General features: G+C 46.2%; 1 protein-coding gene and 1 long non-coding RNA gene across 2 annotated transcripts in view; one reads left to right on the top strand and one right to left on the bottom strand.

Moving 5' to 3' along the window:
- LOC310835303 overlaps positions 1-23,501 on the top strand; it is a 481,690-nt gene that overhangs the window by 226,971 nt on the left and 231,218 nt on the right. The gene's annotated exons all lie outside the window — the stretch shown is intronic.
- The window catches only part of DMRT1 (doublesex and mab-3 related transcription factor 1), a 58,922-nt gene that overhangs the window by 13,555 nt on the left and 21,866 nt on the right, over positions 1-23,501 (bottom strand). Inside the window, exon 4 of the mRNA XM_083719534.1 lies at positions 15,998-16,160. Coding sequence (XP_083575660.1) covers positions 15,998-16,160 — 163 coding nt within the window. The remainder of the gene's footprint in view (positions 1-15,997; positions 16,161-23,501) is intronic.

The following is a 23,501-nucleotide window of genomic DNA, read 5'->3' as shown; positions in this document are numbered from 1 at the left end:
TTCTTTTTCCCCCCAACAGGTCACAGTACTTTGTAACACTGTAAATACGTATTTGCAGGGCCATATCTTCTCGTTGTAGTATGAAAAGCAGAAGGGAGAACAAAATTTCCACACACCACACCCTGCACAGACCTCTGCCATGATGGGTGGGACAGTTTAAAGACATTGGTGCTGTCCAAAATGGCAGCCAATATTAAGTTTTCTCCCCCGTCTATATTGCGTGCTGAAACATATCCGTACCCTGGTGACAACGGGCAAACCAACGAGATAAGGCTCATTTGTTTCCCTATACTTTACAAAAATCACTGTATACTGAGCTGCCATTTTCAGCTGTAGCGCCATGCTTATCTGAACACCTAGTTCTGCCTTGAATACGCCTATTATTTCACAACAGAATCTCTGGCCGCCGCTGATCTCCCCTTCTCACCAACAATGTTAAAAAACTATTAGGATTATCTCAAATGCCTGCTACTTGACTGATTCACTGTGTACTTTCAAACTGGATTTCATTCTTGGCATTTAGTGCACAAGAGAGACGGATGAATGGATGGCTTCATTCCATCTGCCCTATCAGAGCTCATATCATCCTTCCCCAGTGCATGCCAGTATTTGTAGTTAGCTGGAAAGCTTGCTGTTAAGTGATGGAACAACTAAAATTAGCTAAGAAAAACTAAATGCTCTCCGCCCTGGACAATAGATCTCCTGAAAGCTATTACTTGAAACAAATACCTTTCCTGTTTCCCTTGTTTAAAACAGAAAGGAAAAAGAAATAGGGGGAGGTTGACATGTTCAGGGAAAGCAAAGAGGAGATTGACCTAGAGTTCCTTGCCTACAAATCCAGATGTGTCAACAGCAGTAGTTTGGCCTTTCAAGATTTGACGCTTGTCATGTCACGTGCAAAAGAAAGGAAGGACATTGGCTCTCCTCCCCCCTCCCCCCAGTACGTAATAATGCAGTCATACAGAGGGAATGTTATCAATAGGGATTTGCCATATTAGGAGAGAAAACACAATGATCGCTTTGGACCTACAGTGGTATCTCGGGTTAAGAACTTTGCTTCAGGATGAGAACAGAAATTGTGTTCCGGCGGCGCGGCGGCAGCAGCAGGAGGCCCCATTAGCTAAAGTGGTGCTTCAGGTTAAGAACAGTTTCAGGTTAAGAACGGACCCCCACAACGAATTCAGTACTTAACCCGAGGTACCACTGTACAGAAATGTCCTCTGGAATGGAAGACCATCTGCCAAGTCTTTCTTTCTTCTTTCTTTGGCAATTCCTTGTAGCCGAGTAAGATCGTCTTCCATGAACACGGTTTTAACACTGAGTCCATATGTGACTGTAGAGGCCATTTCTGGATCCACACATCCTTCCACAGTGGGGACATTGGTTTCCGGGTGGGAGTTGATCACAGTGAGGGTTTGCCAAGCGTGCCTTCCTCTTAGCACATTTCTCCCTTGTGTCCTGAGTTCGAGTGTCTTCAAAGCCCATGACACCTTTGGTAAAGGCTGTTCTCCAACTGGAGCGCTTGCAGGCCAGTGTTTCCCAGTTGTCGGTGTTTATACCACATTTTTAAAGATTTGCCTTGAGAGAGTCTTTGAACCTCTTTTGTTGACCACCAGCATTACGCTTTCCATTTTTAAGTTCGGAATAGAGTAGTTGCCTTGGAAAGCGATAATCAGGCATCTGCACAACATGACCAGTCCAGTGAAGGTGATGTTGAAGAATCATTGCTTCAACAAACTGACGAGAAACTATAGCTGCCCCCCAACCTGAACAGCATATGCCCCAATGACCCGCACTGGCCGGTGCAAAAACACCGGGGAGTCGCAAGGGCGCAGGAGATCCAAGATCAAAAGTAGGAGCAGTGCTGAAAAACAAGGTCTGTCTTGCCCTGGTTCAAAACCAACCCTTTGAAACTAGGATTTTCTGCTCCTATTGTAAGGTACTCTAGACCTTAGCAGTGGTGGCCTAGTTCCATGAAGGAATTTGACTCTGTTAGCTGTGTAAACTTCTACCATTGCTTGATTTCCTTGCCAACAATTGTATGTATTCCTATTTGGCCCAGGAAAGAATCCACTGGAACAGGTCCTGTTATTGCCAGTAATGTCTCTGGAGCAAAACGCTGCTGGGAGAGAATGAATCTTAGCCCCCAGTGTTAGAAACTGAGAGAGGAAAGCTAGGAGCTCAAGGGACCTTAAACCGAGGTTATGGGCGCAACAATGAGTGTTTTTTATAACAAGAATATAAAGCTGAAAATGAATGAACTGCAGCTAAAATATCATGTTCATTTTTCACATGGTCTGGTCCTTCCCCTGCCCACCCCCCTAATATTCTTAAGAGGTCTCTTCTCCAGTCTTCAGAGAGTAGCTGGAAGTGGGGAGGCAGAAAAAGCGCCTCCTTTCCTTCCACTCTGCAGTTTCAATCTGAAATCTTAGGTGCAGTATTGCGCCCAGAGCTCAGAAACTGATCACATTAATGATATCCCCTGTCGCAAAGTTTAAGGCACCAGAAAGTGTGTAAAGAATGGATAACATTTAAAGAAAATCTAAAACAATATTGTGAAAACGCAAATCTCATGACAGGTCTACATTGAATCTTGAATATTAAGGAAAACTATAAATGTAGAAAATTTTCTGGATGTGTAACGGATATAACAGGAAATGCTTCAAGGTAAAGAATATGTAGAAAGCACAATGAGGTGAATTGGAAGTCAAAAGTGTGTGTGATGTCAGATGATGTCTTGTTAGTTAATGTTCAGTTGTCATTGAGGTACTGTCTTTGTGTTTTGCAATAAAGTTAAAAAAGAGAGAGAGAAATCCCATTGCAAAATGTGCCTGGAACAATGGGAGTTTCGAACACTGTTATCCTCCTAGTGGCCAATCTAGCTGGCAGCACGATACTCACACAGGGCACCTGCTCATTTGGGTCCGAAGAAAGAAAGTTCAGCTTTCACTCTTTGAGAGCAATTGGCATGAATGAAAACAAAACAAGGCACTTTATGTAGGTTGTATCTGAGAGGGTATACCATATTTGCTGAAAACACCAGCACACATCAGCAGAGCTGGGCGATACCTGGTTTTCAACATTGTAATATATATCCACCAACTAAACATTGTGATATATTAAGATGTCTGAAATAAGGGTGGAACTATGCATATGCATGGGCGGCACTGTGGGTTAAACCACAGAGCCCAGGACTTGCCGATCAGAAGGTCGGCGATTCGAATCCCCGCGACGGGGTGAGCTCCCATTGCTCGATCCCTGCTCCTGCCAACCTAGCAGTTCGAAAGCATGAAGTGCAAGTAGATAAATAGGTACCGCTCCGGCGGGAAGGTAAACAGTGTTTCCGTGTGCTGCTCTGGTTTGCCAGAAGCGGCTTAGTCATGCTGGCCACATGACCCGGAAGCTGTACGTCGGCTCCCTCAGCCAATAAAGCGAGATGAGCACCGCAACCCCAGAGTCGGTCACGACTGGACCTAATGGTCAGGGGTCCCTTTACCTTTTTATGCATATGCAATCCTGCCTTGTGATTTTTGCCGGCACCTGCTCTCGTGATTTGCTGCTCCTTGCAGGGGAGATTTGAGCTGGCAGACTTAAGAGGGGCTGCAGGAATTGAGAGAGGGAATTGCCTGGCTTCACGGTTTCCCCCACATTGTGATTTCTGCATCGCACACGCACAGATACTTATCACGATTCACAATATGTGGCCAGGTCAAAAATTATGAAACCAGTATCACGATATGGGCTTCAGACCAGTTTGGGGCGATATCGCCCAGTCCTACGCGTGAGTTGAGGCCTAAGCCCCACCTCAAAATGCAAAATCATGTTTAGTAAAATTGGAGTACAGCTAACATGAGCAGTTATTTCAACAGAAATAAACTGAGCCAGTTCAGCTCCAAGAGACCATTACCAACTGTAAAAGAAATTCTAGCGTTTAACTTTCCAGCCTAAGCTGAGATGACGGTGTCATTATAAATATATGAGGCTATTCACGTACATGGCACAGATATACCTTTTCCTAAAAATGTCAATGGCTTGCTAAGAAGGAAGAAAATGAATAGAATTCATTCTTTACTGCATGAAGAATTAAGCGTTTGGCTTTATACCAGCTAGGCAAGTTAGTCTGAAGGCCCGCTGCAATGTGCAGGTCTTTAAAATGAAAACCTTTGTCTCAGTAATATGAGCATATTGCTGGTATGTGAAGCCGACATGCACAAAAAAATTACTTACAAGCTTTAGAAAATAGAAGCTTTGGCATTTGCATGCCTGATCTCCTTCAACAGGTCTACAGGGAGAAGAAATATAATTTATTAGGGCTCATTTGGCTCAGCAACAATGGCTTCTTCAAAAAAAAAAAAAAAAAAAAAAACCCACAAGGGGAAAAGAGAACATTGTAATTGAAAATAAGTGCCCTCTTTAGCGAATAAGCCTCCAGCGCCTGAGGCGGAGAGGAAACTACAACTGATGTACTACAAGGCATTACAAGAGTGCTGGGTGCTATAGCCAGCAATTATCCTGGTATTTAACCAAATCTATCGCTCATCAGCAAAGCGTTTAGTGCAGCAGTCGGAGCGAGACAGGCTGACATGGAGCACAGTTACTTAACTGTCCCCTGCAGCGATTATGCTTTTCCACAGCTCAAGAGTCATGTCAAATTAAACAACAACACATTGACTTTTCGCTTCTAGAAACATTACAGTGTGATTGACAACTCAGGGATGCTGCAAGCTGGCCGGTTGCTAGAACCTGCTGCCGGAGGTTCTTCTTATTTGGGAGGCTGGCTTCCTCATCTTAACTCATTTTACAATCCTCATCTTACTTCATTTTACAATCCTCTATCCCTTGAAGGGATACGGGTGGCGCTGTGGGTTAAACCACAGAGTCTCGGACTTGCCGATCAGAAGGTCAGCGGTTCGAATCCCTGCAACAGGGTGAGTTCCCGTTGCTCGGTCCCTGCTCCTGCCAACCTAGCAGTTCGAAAGCACATCAAAGTGCAAGTAGATAAATAGGTACCACTGCAGCGGGAAGGTATACGATGTTTCCCTGCGCTGCTCTGGTTCGCCAGAAGCGGCTTAGTCATGCTGGCCACATGACCCGGAAGCTGTACGCTGGCTCCCTCAGCCAATAAAGTGAGATGAGCGCCCCAACCCCAGAGTCAGTCACGACTGGACCTAATGGTCAGGGGTCCTTTACTTTATCCCTTGAAGGCTCCTTATTATCAAGTGATATTCTCCTTGATGGACAGGAGGAGCAGAAGCCACAATCTGCTTTCCAAACCAGAAACTCTTCCCTTTCCCAGATAATCCAGTTTGCCTCTGTTTGAAAAACCTTTTTGTTGTTGTTGTTGTTGCATTCAGTGCCCCAAAGCAGCCCCCTTCTCAATGGATCTTGTAACCCTGAATTGTAAGAGAAGAGCAACAGCTACTGGTTCATCTTTTCAGTTTCCTCAAATGGAGATTTCCACACTGGGTCCCCCAATTTCCCAGGGTTGCCACGAGGGATAAATGCAGGGCCAACTGGCCTGAAGGTCTCTGGAATAGTCCTATACAGTACAAAAAAACCACACACAAACCTATCCATATAGCAAGTATCCACAGGTAGGCAACGACTCTGGGATGTAAAAGTGCATTTAAAAAGCCATTTCCTTGGCTGTGTTTCTCTCTGTCGTACTCCAGGGAGCCAAGGAAATGGAAACTCGGGGCATGGCTATGTAGATGCAGGAATGCAGCTGTAAAATGCATATGGCATGCAAAACGTATATGGAGGGCCAATCCAAGACTGGTCCCAGAGACCCTCTGCATAATCCAGAAACCCATTATTATTATTATTATTATTATTATTATTATTATTATTATTATTATTATTATTCTTCCACCCTATTCCGGAGGTCTCAGGGTGGTTCACAAAAAAGGTCACAATATATAAAATAAAAACAATAATCCAATAACCTTCCCCCCCACAAGAGAGCTACATTTTAAAGGGTATAGAATAAGTCAGCCAAAGGCCTGGTTAAAAGGGAACTTTTTGCCTGGTGTCTAAAGGTGTATAATGAAGGCGCCAGGCGAACTTCCCTGGGGAGAGCATTCCACAGATGGGGAACCACTGCAGAGAAGGCCCCGTTCTCCTGTTGCCACCCTCCGCACCTTTTGAGGAGGGGGCACATGAAGGAGGGCCTCGGAAGATGATCTCAGGATCCGAGTAGGGTCAAATGGAAAGAGGTGATCCTTGAGGTATCCTGAGCTGTTTAAGGCTTTATAGGTCAAAACCAACACTTTGAATTGGGCCCAGAGAAACTAATTGGTAGCCAGTGCAGTTGGACCAGGATTTGTGCAATATGTTCAGACCGTCTTGCTCCAGTGAGCAACCTGGCTGCTGAATTCTGCACCAGTTGAAGTTTCCGAACTGTCTTCAGAGGCCGCCCTACGCATTGCAGTAATCTAAGGTTGGGACCCTTTGGCTTGGAACGCTCATTTATGCCAGCTTTCAGCTTTCATCTCTTGGGTGCCAATGCTCTTCTGGCCTGGGGACTCTCCTGTGCCCGAGAACACGGGCACACGGGAACACCAACCCGTCTAATCCAAGGGGCCGATGCCCTTTGCCAGATGCCACCTCTGTTCGGAAGGGAGACTTGTCCCCACAAGAGGGCTTTTACGCAGCTATGGAATGCCCTCTCCAGGGACGTATGCCTGGCATCAACTTTCTGGTGATGGACCTTAAAATTAACCCTGGGATTTAAAACACACTATTTAAGACTCTCTGATTCTTGTGTGCACTTTTATCTGGGGTTTGCTTTGTTTGTTAGTCTTCTGACTGCAAAAAATAAAGAAAAATTTTTAAAAAATGGACCCTGTGTTGATGAATGTATGTAAAGGTTTCGAACGAATGCAAAAAATACAGTGATGGAAGACCTGGACAGAGCATGGTCACCCAAAAAGGCTGAGTGCCATTTTGCACCCAACTTGGTTCCCTAGACAGGCTTACCTGTCCTGGTACCTGCATGCCAACAGCTCTCTTTATCTATCAGCGGCAGTTTGGCAGGCTAGAGAAAGAGAACAGTAGCTACATGGGATCATTGCCTAGCAAGGGTCCCACATTTGAGGCCCAGCAGCATAGATCAGCATTGCCAGCATTTGCTGAGAGCTATGGTTTGACTGAAGGTTCATCAGATACACCCTGCTCCCTCCAAAATTCCTACTGTTCCTCTACAACAGCATTTCTCAACCTGTGGGTCCCCAGATGTTGTTGAACTACAACTCCCATCACCCCTAGCTAGCAAGGCCAGAGCTCAGGGATGATGGCAGTTGTAGTCCAACAACATCTGGGGACCCACAGGTTGAGAACCGCTGCTCTACACCTTCCCCACCTCCCTCTGGTCTCTCACCTGCCTGGCAGGTGGCGGTCGGAGCAGCAAGGCTCCTCCATGCTTCCACCTGTCACAGTCCCACCAGATACAGAAAGAGCCAGCGAGGAGGCATCTCAACAGAGCCACCCGATGGACCTTCTCACCACCATGGAAAGAGCTCAGTGAGGGCAGCGGCAAGAATGAGGCCCCCTGCACCTGCAGGGAGAAGAGTGAGACCACAAGCTCCCAGGTGTGTATGAGAGAGGGGGGCAATTGTGGGTCTCTCTCCTAGGGATTGCCCTGCTCCATCTGCCCCCCTCTAACTTCTATTCCACCTCCCATCTTCTTTGGCTATCTCCCTGGAACCTGAGTTGGGTACGCAAGAGTCCAGCAGCAACTCTCCACCCCACCGCAGGCAGGGTCTCTGGAAGAAATGCCACCCACTGCTGACACCTCGGTTTTCTTTCTCAGGCTCGTTTTAAAAACCACTCCTTCATAGTCTGGGAACTGGTGGTTGGGAGAAGAACCCTCCAGGAATTCACAGTGCAAAGCCAGCCCCACATTTGGAAATTGTGAACCAAGTCTACTTCCCTATAAACTCACGTCCTTGCTGATGGTGGCAGGCCGTACTTAGTTAAATAATGAGGGTGAGTTTGGGACAGAGTCCAAAATCTACCTTAGCTTTCCTGACTTCTATACTTTATGTGGAAGGGAGAGAGAGAGAGAGAGCGAGCGCGCGCAAATCATGGAATGTGACTAGCCAATTTGATTTTAACCACCTGTTCAATAGGAAGCTGAGACTATTAAAAAAGGCAAGTCATTCAAACACAGCGGAAAGCTTTTGCCTGGGTGGGAACAATGGAGCTAAAAAACACACACTTGCGTTTGAAGTAAAATGACTGAATCCCAAGATTTGCTGCACTGGAAAAAAACCATTTCTTTATAGATGAGATTGTACCAGCAGAGACTCGCCAGGCATGAAGTTATGTTAGGTTATGCACTGGGGGGCCAGCTGCAGTTGTGATCTTAGGCAACTGGTTCCCCAGGTAGCTTTTCAGGTGATATATAATTACACACATAATGAAAAGCCAATAAGCACACAATACACAACATAGCACCAAAGAAAATGCATGCACATATACCGATACATAGAAGAGACACATGCGCACCACTCCATAGGCGCATGCCTGCTTACAGATACATCTGAGCAAGGACAACGGTGTACGGGCCCTCTGGCATCTATGTACATATGGAAACTAAAGCACATTATATATTACCTAAATATATATAAAGCTAACTTTTTAGTCTTGAGAAAACAAAAGCTATCCTCATATAACAGCCAAATTCCTACATAACTCAATTTCGACATCTCATCTGGTGTGAACTGCACTCATTCCTAGTGTAAACCCCGCCGTGCTGTGCAATGATATACTGTAATGTCACCTCGCAATCTGGATTTACTATAAAGGGCTTCTGACGAGTTTCAGAGCAGTAAACATTGCAGCGAGGTGTATTTCACACTGAGCTGGTTTTTATGAAGAACACTTCACCGCCCAGCCACGGCACCCAGATGATGAATGGTGAAAGATGCATGACAAGCTTCATCATTGTTTGTAAATCTTAACTGTTCCTGCTCACTAACTCTGCAGGCAATTTTCAAAGACAGCGGCCGACAGAAGGACAGCACAGCTTTCCTGAAGGTTATTCAACTTGTTCTTGGCCTAAGCTCTGCCTCCCAGCAGCTAAGCACTGGAAAATAAACTTGCTGGTTACCAGAACCCCGGGCATTAAGCAGGGTGCTAAGGAGAGCAAACTTAAGAAATGCCATCTCTAAGGTACCTTTGCAACAGACACTTCCATTGTCTTTTCGCTGCTTTTTTACTCAGCTAGTCTACAGGCACAACAGAGTTTAAAATGTGCTAAGAGCAACTAAGGCCGGGCTAAGTGATTTTGTGCATCAGTCTTAAAACTGTCTGCACAAATTGCACAGCTGCCTCAAACTACTTGAATTGCCACTTTGGACATTGGTTATCCTTAGGCAACAACCCTTTTCATCTTCTATAGAGCATAGAAGACTTAACAGCAATTCAGCTTTGTTGTCTTGAGTCAACAACACTTCCATCTAAACATGCAAGAAATCCAAGGGATTTTAGACCTTCCTCTTTTGTGTATCCCTTTGGGTTAACAGAGATGCTGAACTGAGTTAACAGCAAAAGGGAGGGAATTGCATGCTGAGAAAAGCAGAAACATAACTGGGATCTCAGGTATGAAGCAGAAGTGACTGCAAGCACCCAGGTAAAGGGACCCCTGACCATTAGGTCCAGTTGTGACCGACTCTGGGGTTGCAACACTCATCTCGCTTTATTGACTGAGGGAGCCGGCATACAGCTTCTGGGTCATGTGGCCAGCATGACTAAGCCGCTTCGGGCGAACCAGAGCAGCGCACGGAAATGCTGTTTACCTTCCCGCCAGAGAGGTACCTATTTATCTACTGGCACTTTGGCGTGTTTTCGAACTGCTAGGTTGGCAGGAGCAGGGACCGAGCAACGGGAGCTCACCCTGTCGCGGGGATTTGAACCGCCAACCTTCTGATTGGCAAGTCCTAGGCTCTGTGGTTTAACCCACAGCTCCACCAGTGTCCCCTTGCAAGCACCCAGAGTCCCACATAAATGAGCTTGATTCCCAGGTCTTCATATGAAGGGTTGCTGATTCTAAGTAACAAAATAATGCCATCAAACCCATATGAAAATTGTTGTGTGATCTGCAGCTCTACCTTCCTTTTCCATATCAAACCTGGGATGCCAGGGAGGTCCTGAACCACAGCTGAACATTGGTAATGGACTGGGTGTGATTTAACGAACTGAAACTGAGTTGTGGTAAGTCTAAAGCTGCTCTTGGTCAATAAGCCTTTTGATCCAATAATCAGATTTCAGCTTGATTTGGATGGGATTGCCCACCTCTTGAAAAATCACTTTTTTCCAGGATGACGCGTGAACCATTCATGAGAACTCTTTGGGTTCAGTCAGTCAACCAGCTACAAATCCACCTAACATTGTTCAACCCACATTTGACCAGCTTCCACACGAGAATACCATGGGGGACTTTGTCAAAAGCCTTACCAAAATCAAGATACGCTATGTCCACAGCATTCCCCTGATCCACCAAGTTTGCAATTCCACCATAAAAAGAAATGAGATTGGTCTGGCAGGACTTATTTTGAGAAACCTATGTTGGGTTTTAGTACTCACAGCATCCTTTGCCAAGGGCTCATAGACCAACCGTTGAATTTTCTGTTCCAGGACCTTCCCTGGTACAGTGGTGCCCCGCAAGACGAATGCCTCGCAAGACGAAAAACCCTCTAGACGAAAGGATTTTCCATTTTTCGATGCGCTTCGCAAGACAAATTTCCCTATGGGCTTGCTTCGCAAGACGAAAACGTCTTGCGAGTCTTGCGATTTTTTTCGCTCCCCCCCCTTTTCTAAGCCGCTAATCGCCTTTTAGCCGCTAAGCTGCTGAGCCTTTAATAACCGCTAATAGCGCTAATCGGGTTGCTTCGCAAGACGAAAAAACCGCTAGACGAAGAGACTTGTGGAACGGATTATTTTCGTCTTGCGAGGCACCACTGTATTGATGTCAAGCTCACCGGTCGGTAGTTACCTGGGTTATCTTTTCCCCTGTTTCTGAAGCTGGGGACAACATTTGCCTGCCTCCAGTCAGCAGGGACCCCAACAAATCATAAGTTTAATCTAAGATTCATGTATTGATGGTCACTGTGTTTTCAATATGAACCGACTGTGGTCTCTTGTTAGTATTATTTTGATCACCTCTTTCTTTTTTAATTGCAATGCATCTCTCCCCCCCTTCCTTCTTAAATCTGCAAATTTTATTTTTTAAACTCCTCTTTTAATTTATTCATTATCAAGGCTTATATCCTTTCTGTCATCCTAATGTCACAGGGCAGGTAACGTACCAACTTCATTGGCCATTGGCCTGAGTCTGGGTGAACTTCAAACTGATCATCTCATCTCCTTTGCCACTCCTGCCCCTTTCTACGCAAACTTACAGCAGCATTAGTGACGGGAGAGTCTTGTAAGAAGCACATTTACTCATAATGAAATCATGGCAAACGACATGGCTCTTGATGTCCTAATGAGGACACCAGATGCACTAGGAACCATGTTTCCCTAAATTAAGTTCCCTAAGCTTCATTTTACTGGGTTTTATAGACAAGAATAATGTTATACAAACAAGTATACCAAGTTTTCTCATGTCATTTGTATATCATAAAAATAGCATAAAAAATGTGGAAAAAGATCTACAACATATGTTTCATTAATGGTGGTCAATGTATAGGTTCTTGGTTCATGAATTGGTTTAAAGAGTTATAAAGGAAGGAAGGAAGGAAGGAAGGAAGGAAGGAAGGAAGGAAGGAAGGAAGGAAGTTTGGTTAGGTTCTCTAAATTAAGGGTCATCCCCAGAACCAGATTTTAGCATATAATGGCAGTCTCATTGCAAGACCTTCCATCGCCACTGATGGCACGTGTATTTGGGAGAGGGGAAAGAACTGGCCGAGCCAGCAGGAAATTGACCTGGGGGGGTGGCTCCTGCCTTACACAAAGAGGTATTTTCGGGATTTAAGCCTTTAAGATTATTTTCCAAACCATTTGTTTCTGAAATCTTTATTTGCCTCCCCTGTCTCTAAAAAGATGCCGTGGGTGGAAAGACCGTTGGCATGGCTATAGGACCACCAGATTCCACACTCGGGACTGAGCCACCATCGTTAAGTAATTAGAAAGCATCGTTTCCTTGGAAGCTGCAAGATATAATAATAGCACAGTACAGAACCTTGCGTGAAAAAATAAAGTCAGAAGCTTCTCACAAACTTCCCGCTATTCACAAAAGAAAAGTATAAATCAGAGGGCGGCTTATATCTCCTCCCTATGAGCGCAAACACACACAGAGAGAGCATAAACAGGCAGTTAACTCAGCAGAACAACATTAATGAAACGGTAGGTCTAACGGTGCTAATATATGAACTGGCGAAGCCGCCATAAAACGAAAGTTACACCTCAGGATTCGGAGGCAAGTAACAGACTTTGTGAATTATGAAGAAAACGCCGTACACTTTGGTTATTAGCTGTGGTTTAAAGGACATTCCTCCCTCTCGTCTCCCTCTGTCAGATAAGAAATCTTGCTGCCTAATAACCACAGTGGCTGCAACACTTGAGGAATAGCGGGGGCTCAGAAGTATTTCTGCTGGAACACTGACTGCTTTTTCAGTTTGTGGGTCAGTATTTCTGCCCCATGCTGTTCCGACAAACACATCTTTGGGCAAATGTATTACTATAGGGAGAGAGCAAGAGAAGCAAAAATAAAAATAAAATAAAGGGTGCGATGAGGGCCACTGAGAGATATTTCTTATTGTCCCTCCCAAGTCAGGAACAAGGTTTGGGAAATGGGACGGGTTTGGCCATCAGCAAAAGAAAAACGAAAGTGACGGATGAAGTCCTATTCAGGAATTTCCCCCCACATAGATGAAGGAATAGCAGAGGTGTTCTTCGCTGCCCTGAGCTGCCTCCGGGTGCAACTTACGGTAACTCTTATTTCCGCAGGGACATCATTAATCACGGTGATGTTCATATCAATGCACCCAAGGATCAGGTTGAATTCTGCACCCACTGAAGTCAAGTTAGCTAGGCAAGTTGACTTTTTAGGAGAGAACATGTTGTGAGTCAGACGACTCACCAAAAGAGCGTCTCCATCCCCATCGTTCTGCCTGGACACTGAGGTCCAGCGCCGAGGGTCTTCTGGTGGTTCCCTCCCTGCGAGAAGTGAGGTTGCTGGGAATCAGGCAGAGGGCCTTCTCGGTGGTGGTGCCTGCCCTGTGGAACGCCCTCCCATCAGATATCAAGGAAATAAACAACTATCTGACTTTTAGAAGATGGTGCTGACCTTTAAAGCCCTAAATGGCCTCAGCCCAGTATACCTGAAGGAGCATTTCCACCACCATCGTTCAGCCCAGACACTGAGATCCAGCTCCGAGGGCCTTCTGGTGGTTCCTTCACTGCGAGAAGTGAAGTTACAAGGAACCAGGCAGAAGGCCTTCTTGGTGGTGGCACCCACCTCCCGTCAGATGTCAAGGAGCTTCACAATATTGCAAAATAGCTGAAGGAGCGTTTCCACCCCCATTGTTCAGCCTGGACACCGAGGTCCAGCTCTGAGGGCCTTCTGGCAGTTCCCTCCCTGTGAGAAGTGAGATTACAGGGAACCAAGCAAAGGGCCTTCTCGGGAGTGGCACCCGCCCTGTGGAATGCCCTCCCATCAGACGTCAAGGAAATAAACAATTATCTGACTTTTAGAAGACATCTGAAGGCAGCCCTGTTTAGGGAGGTTTTTTATGTTTGATGTATTTATCGTGTTTTTAAAATTCTTTTGGGAGTCGCCCCGAGTGGCTGGGGAAACCAATCCAGATGGGCAGGGTATAAATAACAAATTATTATTATGAGACCTACAGATCTGGGGCAGAGCAATTTGCTTTGTATGCACAAAGTCCCCATTTTGATCCCCAACTGCTTCAGCTGGTGCCAGGAATGTCCCTGGAAGGTCGCTGCCAGTCAGAGTAGACGACACTGCATGGACCAATGGTCTGACTCAGAATAAAGCAGCTCCCTATGTCCCATAGCCCTGTCTCAAGAGTGGGGAGAGCTTTTTACTTGGGGGGTTGCCCTCCCTTCTGGGCAACCATCCAAGGCCCACATTTCTGTGGTGGGCAGAGACAGAGTCTTGTTTCTGCACATGCAAAAATACTCTCATCCTCCTTGCGGACAAGCAAGAGGCAATGTTACAGAGGGCCGGGGGAGAGAGGTGGTGCGTATTTCGAACGCTTTCATTTCGGTGTATGGTTTCTATGGGGTTCCGCGGTCCCCGCTCTTCCACCTGAACGGGAAAGCCACTTCCGCCCTGCAAAGGATGTGGTGTTACCGGCTTCACGCCCCCTCCGCCCGATTGAGGGAATCCCTGGCCGCGTCACCCCCTGGCCAGCCAATCGGCTGGCTTGGGGGGCGTGGGCTGCCCTATTTAAGGCAGGCGCAGGCCGGGGATCTCCCTCTTTTGCCGCCTGCCAACTGTTCTTGCTTTTCCCACCCTCCCACCCTTTAAGGTTTTCGTCCTTGACCTTGCTATGGACCTCGTTTGGTTGCTGTTGAGGGGCCTGGTAGGAATTTTTCCACTTGGCAAATTGGCACCAGCCACCTGGTTTTCGCCTACCTCGTAGCAAATCATCACAACTTTCTTGGTATTGGTGGTTAGGCATTGGTATTGTTCTGTAGGTGGAAGAGGGGAGGTAGAGCCATCACCTGCCCCGCATATTGAAGGGTAGTCCGATAAAGGATTGCGGGGGGCGTGGCCCTGTCCGAAGCCTATGGAGATGAGGGCCTAAGGCACACCCCCAAGCGGTGACCCCGGGGGAGTTCCTAGTTGATGTGCATCAGCAGGAGTCCCCCTACTAGTGGTTAACCCTTCCTGGACTTCTAGTGGATGGACTAAAGCCGGATATACAGTGGTGCCCCGCAAGACGAACGCCTCGCAAGACGGAAAACCCGCTAGACGAAAGGGTTTTCCGTTTTGGAGGCGCTTCGCAAAATGAATTTCTTTATGGGCTTGCTTCGCAAGACGAAAATGTCTTGCGAGTTCCTGCGGGTTTTTTTCCCTTCCCCCCCTTTTCCTAAGCCGCTAAGCCGCTTATCAGCTGATCCGCTGATAAGCTGCTTAACAGCTGATCGCTAAAAGCCGCTAAACCGCTAATAGCGCTAATCCGCTAAGCTGTCAATGGGCTTGCTTCGCAAGACGAAAAAACCGCTATACGAAGAGCCTCACGGAACAGATTAATTTCGTCTTGCGAGGCACCACTGTAGTCAGTTAGGACCAATGCCTAAGCCAATACCGCTCATGCCTGTAACCAATAAAGTTGTGGCCTTATTTAGCCCATTAACCTTAATTATTGTGTCATTATTTCCACTGGGGGGGGGGGGGACTTGCCACGCAACGCAACACATTGTGTTGTGTTGTTTTAGGGAGCAGCGCGCACACGGACAGCACCAAAGAGATTTGTCTGGCCCCAGACTGAAAACGCGCAGAGTTTGTTTGAAATGATCCATGGGTTGGCAAAGAGGAAGGGCTATTAGGAGAACCATCAAAAAAGTGCGCCACGTCTTTTAATTCACACCCTTCATAATTGTACCTGAGCTTCTCATGCCGGCAGGTCCCCCAGCTATGGAAAAACACTCCGTCAGAGCTTGGAAAACACTGCTGGAGCTCAGTAAATTACATCTCCCGGCTTGTCCGCCGCTGATTGATGAGTGAACTTAGGGAACAATATCAGTATGTGGAATATCGTTTGAACGAGTGGTCAATAATGATTGAAAACAGGGCATTTTCTGCAGTTTACTAAGGCGCATGGCACACTTCTCCTCCGCCTAGAATCAAGGCCGCATTTGGGGAGGCATAAATGTACTTTTAAAAGCTCCCACCCACTTGTTTAAAAAAATACCTGATTAGAAGAGGAATTTAACAGGTTAGTAGGAAGGGGAAATACCACGGCAGCCGAAGGGGTGCCTTTGTTTTTGGACCACAATTTGATCTGCTGGATTATCTGCTTACCATTTGCTTTCGTTTCAGAGAAAGAGGGGCTCTCCTCAAAGGTGAAAATCTGGGGGACACAGGCAGGAGCCCCAACGCTCTGCCCCAAGTAGGAGCTGGAAGGATAGTAAGAATGCATTCTGTACTGGGAACTCACACCATGGCGGTTTTCTGGGCTTTTCACCTGGTTAGAGAAAAACAAGAAGAAAATAACGCCTGTTAAGCCAATCAGAAACAGGAGAACAAAAATGGAGTTACTTTTAATGCCCCCCAACATAATCTTTTGGTCACCAGGTGGAACACTGTATTTTTCTTGCACTCAATTTGTAATTGAAACCGTCAGTCTGAGAACCCCTTGTGCCTGGAAAACTCAATTTTCTCCCTGCAAAAAGTCATTGCCAGGGTTGGTGTTCTAATTTTCTGAAAGGGTTTTCAAGCTAGAAAGAGATGCTTTTTTCCCAGATCTTGGAAAGGAACTAGTGCAAGTTCAAGACGTCCCAAAAGGGAACTAATTCCAGTTCATAGTCGTCCCTCTATAGAATGAACCAGTTCGATTCACCTTCACTTCATGGTTCAATTGAAGCTTATCCAAACCAGGCATAGGCAAACTCGGCCCTCCAGATGTTTTGGGACTACAACTCCCATCATCCCTGAACACTGGTCCTGTTAGCTTATTCAAAGTGAATACAAGAAGTTTACTCACATCAGTTCACGGTTGGATCCCTGAAGGCAGACTTAGTTACAAATATGTACATGTGGATCTACCCCATATGGGGCAATGATCCCAGTGCTTCTGCTAGCTGAGAGCTAGCAGAGCAGTCCTAGCTAGAAGCTGGTCAAAAGAAAAAGGAAGTCGAAAAGAGGGAGGACTTGTCCTTTTGTTACCTGGACAGGTACGGTCACGCCCACCTTCTATCACATGCAAAAGGAAGGATGCTCCAGCCAGGGGGAACAGGAAGTTTCGACTGGCTGGACCAAACATTCCCTCGTGTGTCTTCTTTAGCATTACAAGGAATGTTGTACTTGACTGCCTCTCATGGATCACATCCCACACTGGTGGGTGAAAAAGGATGGAAGCAAACTGAGGCCTTTGGATTGAGCTGCTGGCCTCGTCCATGCCAAAGCTTATTTGATGTTTGCAGTTGGACGTGCACAGTCCACACAAATGGAAAAGCAAGGACTAAGAACACCAGCTGAAGAACAACTGGAACCCACTGAGCTCCTTGAAGGCGTCTTTATTCTTTTTAAGAGGGATTCAAGGGAACTTACCAGAAACGTACAATTCAATCCAAGACAGACTAAACTGTATAATAGTGAGAGGCTCACATGAGCCTGCAACCAGCTGTCTGCCGTGCATGTAAAAAGGGGAATGTAAACTCTGCTAAGTAAAGGAACTTGCTAGCCTTGAAGGCAAGAGTCCCAACCCTTAAGTTCACCCCCCCCCCTCCATGTATGTACACAGCCTGTCCTCTGTTGCGATGCTTCCACATTACACAATAACTCTCTGCACAGGTTGGTTTTTCAAGCCGGCTCTCCGTGCCATGATCTCTCTTTACTTTCCCCCACCACCCATCCCCTAAAAATAATCACTGGACAAGGACAATATAATTTTAGCATCTATTAAATGGCCCCCACTAGCCGCTGGTGCTGAAAGGAGGTCTGGTTTGTTTTCCTTCTCCAGAGGATGTGGGCAATGACCTGTTTCCTTTCAAGCCTTCTTGTTTTCCTCTCATCTCACCCATTCCTTAAAAAAAAAAAAACCCACCTAAAATCCCAGGACCCAATGAATTATTACAACTATTATTATTAGTACGTGGTCGCTGGCTAGCAAGAGACATGTTTTATAATCTTATTACCCGCACCAAGTCTGTGAACCACGGTACGACCGACAGACGGAGACTAGGCTCTGCAAACAATATGCGCTGGATTAACCACTGGAGAAAATCTAGAAAGCTTTAGGCTTTGTTTTATTAAACTGTTTAGAATATATACCACAGTAAATCTGAGCCACAAGGTTTCCTTTTTATAGAGCTTAGCTACCCTGTTTTATAGTAACAGTAAAGAACAGGCGAGACATAAAAATGCTTGACCTTAGCTCTGCATTACAAAGGGGACCAGAAAGATCATTTGCCCAATGATGATGACGGGAGTCGCGTCTTTTAGCTCTAAAACGCACTGAGCATCCTTGCCCTCATGTGCTACAGGGTGTATGTGTGTCCCCCAAAATACACCACTGACTCTGGTGGCGAGGGAAGAGGGCAAAAAGATCTAAGCAGGGAATAAGTAACTGTGACTCTTTTCAGAATGAGAAACTGTGCGCTGATGCAAATCTTCCCAATGTCCCTTGTTATAGACTTCTTCTAGGTTCATGTTCCACAGCCAGGATGGACCTGAGCCCAATGGAAAGCTGGACTTGTTGCATGCCCTCAGGGGCATTAAAACACGTGCGCACACTCAGCATAGGTGTGCCTTAGTCTTGCTGCATGTTCTTTGCTTCCCAAAGAAAATGCATCTGTTGTTCATGACTCCCTGGTCCTGAATGGGGTAACTGAAGGAACAAATGCACAGCCTGGGAGTCATTTTGGACTCACAGCTGTCCATGGAGGCGCAGGTCAATTCTGTGTCCAGGGCAGCTGTTTATCAGCTCCATCTGGTATGCAGGCTGAGATTCTCCCTGCCTGCAGACTGTCTCGCCAGAGTGGTGCATGCTCTGGTTATCTCCCACTTGGAATAATGCCATGCGCTCTATGTGGGGCTGCCTTTGAAGGTGACCCGGAAACTACAACTAATCCAGAATGCGGCAGCTAGACCAGGAACTGGGAGCGGCTGCCGAGACCATATAACACCAGTCCTGAAAGACCTGCACTGGCTCTCATGACGTTTCCGGGCACAATTTAAAGTGTTGGTGCTGACTTTGAAAGCCCTAAACGGCCACCCCCATCGTTCTGCCCGGACACTGAGGTCCAGCACCGAGGACCTTCTGGCGGTTCCCTCACTGCGAGAAGCAAAGCTACAGGGAACCAGGCAGAGGGTCTTCTCGGTGGTGGCACCTGCCCTGTGGAACGCCCTCCCATGAGATGTCAAGGAAATAAACAACTACCTGACTTTCAGAGGACATCTGAAGGTAGCCCTGTTTAGGGAAGTTTTTAATGTTTGATATCTTTTTTTTTACTACTATTATTAATATTCTGTTGGGAACCACCCAGAGTTGCTGGGGAAACCCAGCCAGATGGGCGGGGTATACATAATATAGTATTATTATTATTATTATTATTATTATTATTATTATTATTATTACATGCGCCTGATGCTGGTAGTGGAGAGAATTGCTAGTCCCTGCGCTCATTCTTTCATAGTAGGGCAGGTTGCAAGGCTGGCATCTCCTTTGCTGATTCTGGAAAAATCCCAATTCTTCATTAACTGAGTCCGGAGGATTATTACAGTCAGACGCAGTCGATGCGTGGCAGCTTTCCCACACCCCAAAGCAGTGCCCTTTCTCATAGGTTAACCTGGGGTAGCTAACACCCAGCCTGCAGGCCTGATAGCCCCCCTCCACAAATCTCGCTCCCCCCACCCCACAAGACTTCACTGATTTGGTCAAAACTAGAAAATTACGGAGACACAGTGTGGAGGTGGACAGAGACGTTTCAACCTGTCCACCTAGTCCAAGACCCCAATGAGATATGCAAAGAGTCCCCTTTCCCAGTCACTGGATTGACAAAGTTGCAGGTTCTATTCCTGAGTCGAAGGAGGTTGGACGAGATGATCGCCGGGGGCCCCTTCCAACGTTACAATTCTAAAATTACATGATGTGTGTGCTTGGAAAAGGATATGGAGCAGCCACCATTGGCATCCAGCCCCTGAAAGGCTGGCCGAGGGTAAATGCAGCCGCCAAGCAAAAGAAATAAAATAAAATAAATTAGGCACCCCAGAGTCATTGAAACTGTGGGTCACTCAGAACTTCAAAAGTTGGAATTTCCTGTGTTAAATTATGCTGCATTATTACTGCTAAGAACTGCGTGGAGCCACCAAATTTTAATCCTGAGACCTACCGGCGGACCTTTCCACCGTGAGGGGGGAAATAAATAAATGGTGACCTCCCCACCGTCTCCCTTGAATTCCAGGGTGGAAAACGCAAGCACCATCTATATCTGTCCCCCCGTGATAGACAAACTTAATTAACCTTTGCTATTCTGTTCCAACCTACTGTTTAAGACAAAGGCGTTGACCCACAAACAATATGTTACCATCAGAATCTCAACTGCCGTGACATCAAGAGATATGGCCCTATCAGCACTATTGGAAAATAAACAGCCTAGATTAGCTTCCCCAAGAAATATGGATTATATTCATGTCACACTTGAGCTGTCAGAAACATTAGGTTACTTTTAGCATAAATCTGTATTGTGAAGGCAATAGCTTATAAATACAATGTAGGATTACGCTGTTGGCATGGCAAACCCAGAGCATTTTTAGATTCGCAACAGAATCCTGCAATAGCTGGATTTCTTATATAGCTCAGTTTCTTAAATTTGGACAGGCCTTTTTTTCCCTAGACTGGTCAAGGGTGGTTAAAAAGCAATATCTGTTTTGCATTCAAATGACAAATTAGCCTTCAAGCACTCTCTGTTGTCCCCTTTATTCCAACAAAAGCACACTTCATAAAAAAAAAAAATTAGGTGGAAGCCCTTTCAGGACATGGGCCAGGTTCGTATTTTGGAGGGAACCATGGTTAATGGCTAACCTTGGGTGAGGAGATCCTTCCGACTTCACTCCTCCCCCGGAAAGAGCAGCAGCAGCAGCAGCAGCAGCAGCAGCAGCAAGCCACGATTCTTGGCTTTGCACCGTGTCCAAACCAGGGTTCGCAAGTTTGTTGTTGTGTCGTTTAGTTGTGTCTGACTCTCCGTGACTCCATGGACCAGAGCACGCCAGGCACTCCTGTCTTCCACTGCCTCCCGCAGTTTGGTCAAACTCATGCTGGTAGCTTTGAGAACACTGTCCAACCATCTCGTCCTCTGTCGCCCCCTTCTCCTTGTGCCCTCCATCTTTCCCAACATCAGGGTCTTTTCCAGGGAGTCTTCTCTTCTCACAAGGTGGCCAAAGTCTTGGAGCTTCAGCTTCAGGATCTGTCCATCCAGTGAGCACTCAGGGCTGATTTCCTTCAGAATGGATCGGTTTGATCTTCTTGCAGTCCATGGGAGTCTCAAGAGTATCCTCCAGCACCAGAATTCAAAAGCATTAATTTTTTGGCGATCAGCCTTCTTTATGGTCCACCAGTTGATTGCGGTCGATCGGTTGAATGTGTCTCCCTTAACAGCAACTCTAACCTCTGGAAATAAGTCACCGCCTAAAGGTAAAGGGACCCCTGACCATTAGGTCCAGTCGCAGACGACTCTGGCGTTGCGGCGCTCATCTCATCTCATTTACTGGCCGAGGGAGCTGGTGTACAGTTTCCGGGTTATGTGGCCAGCATGACTAAGCTGCTTCTAGCGAACCAGAGCAGCGCACGGAAACACAGTTTACCTTCCCGCCGGAGCGGTACCTATTTATCTACTTGCACTTTGACGTGCTTTTGAACTTCTAGGTTGGCAGGAGCAGGGACCGAGCAACAGGAGCTCATCCCGTTGCAGGGATTCGAACCGCCGTCCTTCTGATCGGCAAGCCCTAGGCTCTGTGGTTTAACCCACAGCGCCAACCACGTCCCATAAGTCACCGTCTAGATTTCCACAAATCTGGTAAAGAGGTCTCCAGAGGAGCCCCATGAAATGGAGATGCCCCCTTTGGTCACGCGAATATCCCTTTTCACCCATTGCAGCCCTCATTGTGGACAGAGGATGGAGACATTTTTGGAGACTCCTGTTGGAGAACTCTAAGGAGGGCAGAGGTGAGGAGGGCAGCATTTTCTTCGCTGGGGAGGCAGCTACTTTCAGAGACCACACTCCAAAGCGCTTAAAAGGATGCCGGTGGTGTTTTTTTAAAAATCCTTCACACACAAGTTGTTTAGGTCAACAAGCTCAACACCTCTTGTAATTAACAATGTAATATATCTCTCGGTACAGCCAATTAATTTTTCATTTTCGCTTTCCGTGGCAGTTGTTTTGCATCTTCTCCCTAATCACTGCCGCAGGAAGGAAATTGAAATAGAGCTACCCAAAAGGGAACATGATGGTTTATATTTGGTGTGTTTTTTTATCATGTTACATTTAAAACATAAAGCTTCGGAGTCTTAATTCATAGCCAGCTAGTAATTCAAGGTTTAATGTCACAACCTTTCGGACTCCCTTTTCTTTCCCCGCTGTCCTTGGCTAGAAGAGAAACTTATTAAAGCTTCTACAATAATAAAGGTCATCTGCAGGGGAGACCTGACAGTTGAACCTCAAGGATAAAACTTTCAGCAGAATGATCCAGAATTCCTAATTGGGTAAGCTTTTTAAAGCTTATTTAAAGATTCCTGACTGCAGAACTGGGTGAAGATCCACATCACACATATGCCCCCCCCCCCCCAATTTAAGGATTCTGGGAACTGTAGTTTGTTTGGGGTGCTGGGAAATGTAGCTCTGTGCTTTAAATATGTGTTGAATGTGTTTTAAAGGTCCGTGTTTTCTCTAAAGCTGCATACCCTGCAACACCTATTTCTGACAGCAGCTGAATGGACAAAAAGCATTGGAAAGAGATGTATTTCTAAGCCTACAACTTGGTTTTTGGAAACTGGGCAACTAACCCAGGGGTCAGCAAACTTTTTCAGCAGAGGGCTGGTCCACTGTCCCTCAGACCTTGGGGGGGGCAGACTATATTTTTTGGGGGGGAAATGAATGAATTCCTATGCCCCACAAATAACCCAGAGATGCTTTTTAAATAAAAGCACACACTCTACTCATGTAAAAACATGCTGATTCCTGGACTGTCCGCGGGCCAGATTGAGAAGGCGATTGGGCCAGATCCGGCCCCCGGGCCTTAGGTTGCCTACCCCTGTAACCACAGGAAAAGTTAGTAGACCATAAGCCAAGACTTTCCCTACAATCAGAGCGACTGCTCATTGCCTTTGGTGAAAGGCGTTTGACAAGTTACCAAGCCCAATAAATATTATATCACGGCTGACTTAATACTTTGACATAATGTGACTCTTTAAAAAACAACAAATTATCTCCTATCTCCCTGTCTCTCTGCTACTTACTTATTTATAGGTTTGAGTTAGATGCACATTATCTATTTTATATTGTAACAAATATGGTAGATATTTATAGGCCACTTTGTAGTAATTGCTTATGTGTGAATCCTCTTCCCTGAGCATATGGGGCATGTTGCGTTTTCTTTAAATGACACCTTGAACAAATCTTCATTTATTTGTAAACTAAAAAAAAACAACAAATAGCAAATGGACCCTGAGATACAAAGTCACCCTGGATGCTTATCAGAGAGATCTGAAACCGTATAAACCGAGGGTTGCCAACCCAGCACCCATGGGTGCCATGACACCCATGCAGACCTTTACGACACCTCTGGGTGGAAGGCTCTATATTCTGAG

Source organism: Podarcis gaigeae, assembly GCF_964106915.1.
Source record: "Podarcis gaigeae genome assembly, chromosome: 17".
NCBI classification, from domain to species: Eukaryota; Metazoa; Chordata; class Lepidosauria; order Squamata; family Lacertidae; genus Podarcis; species Podarcis gaigeae.
Note: the sequence above shows the minus strand (reverse complement) of the source record. Positions and strands in the feature narration are given on the sequence as shown.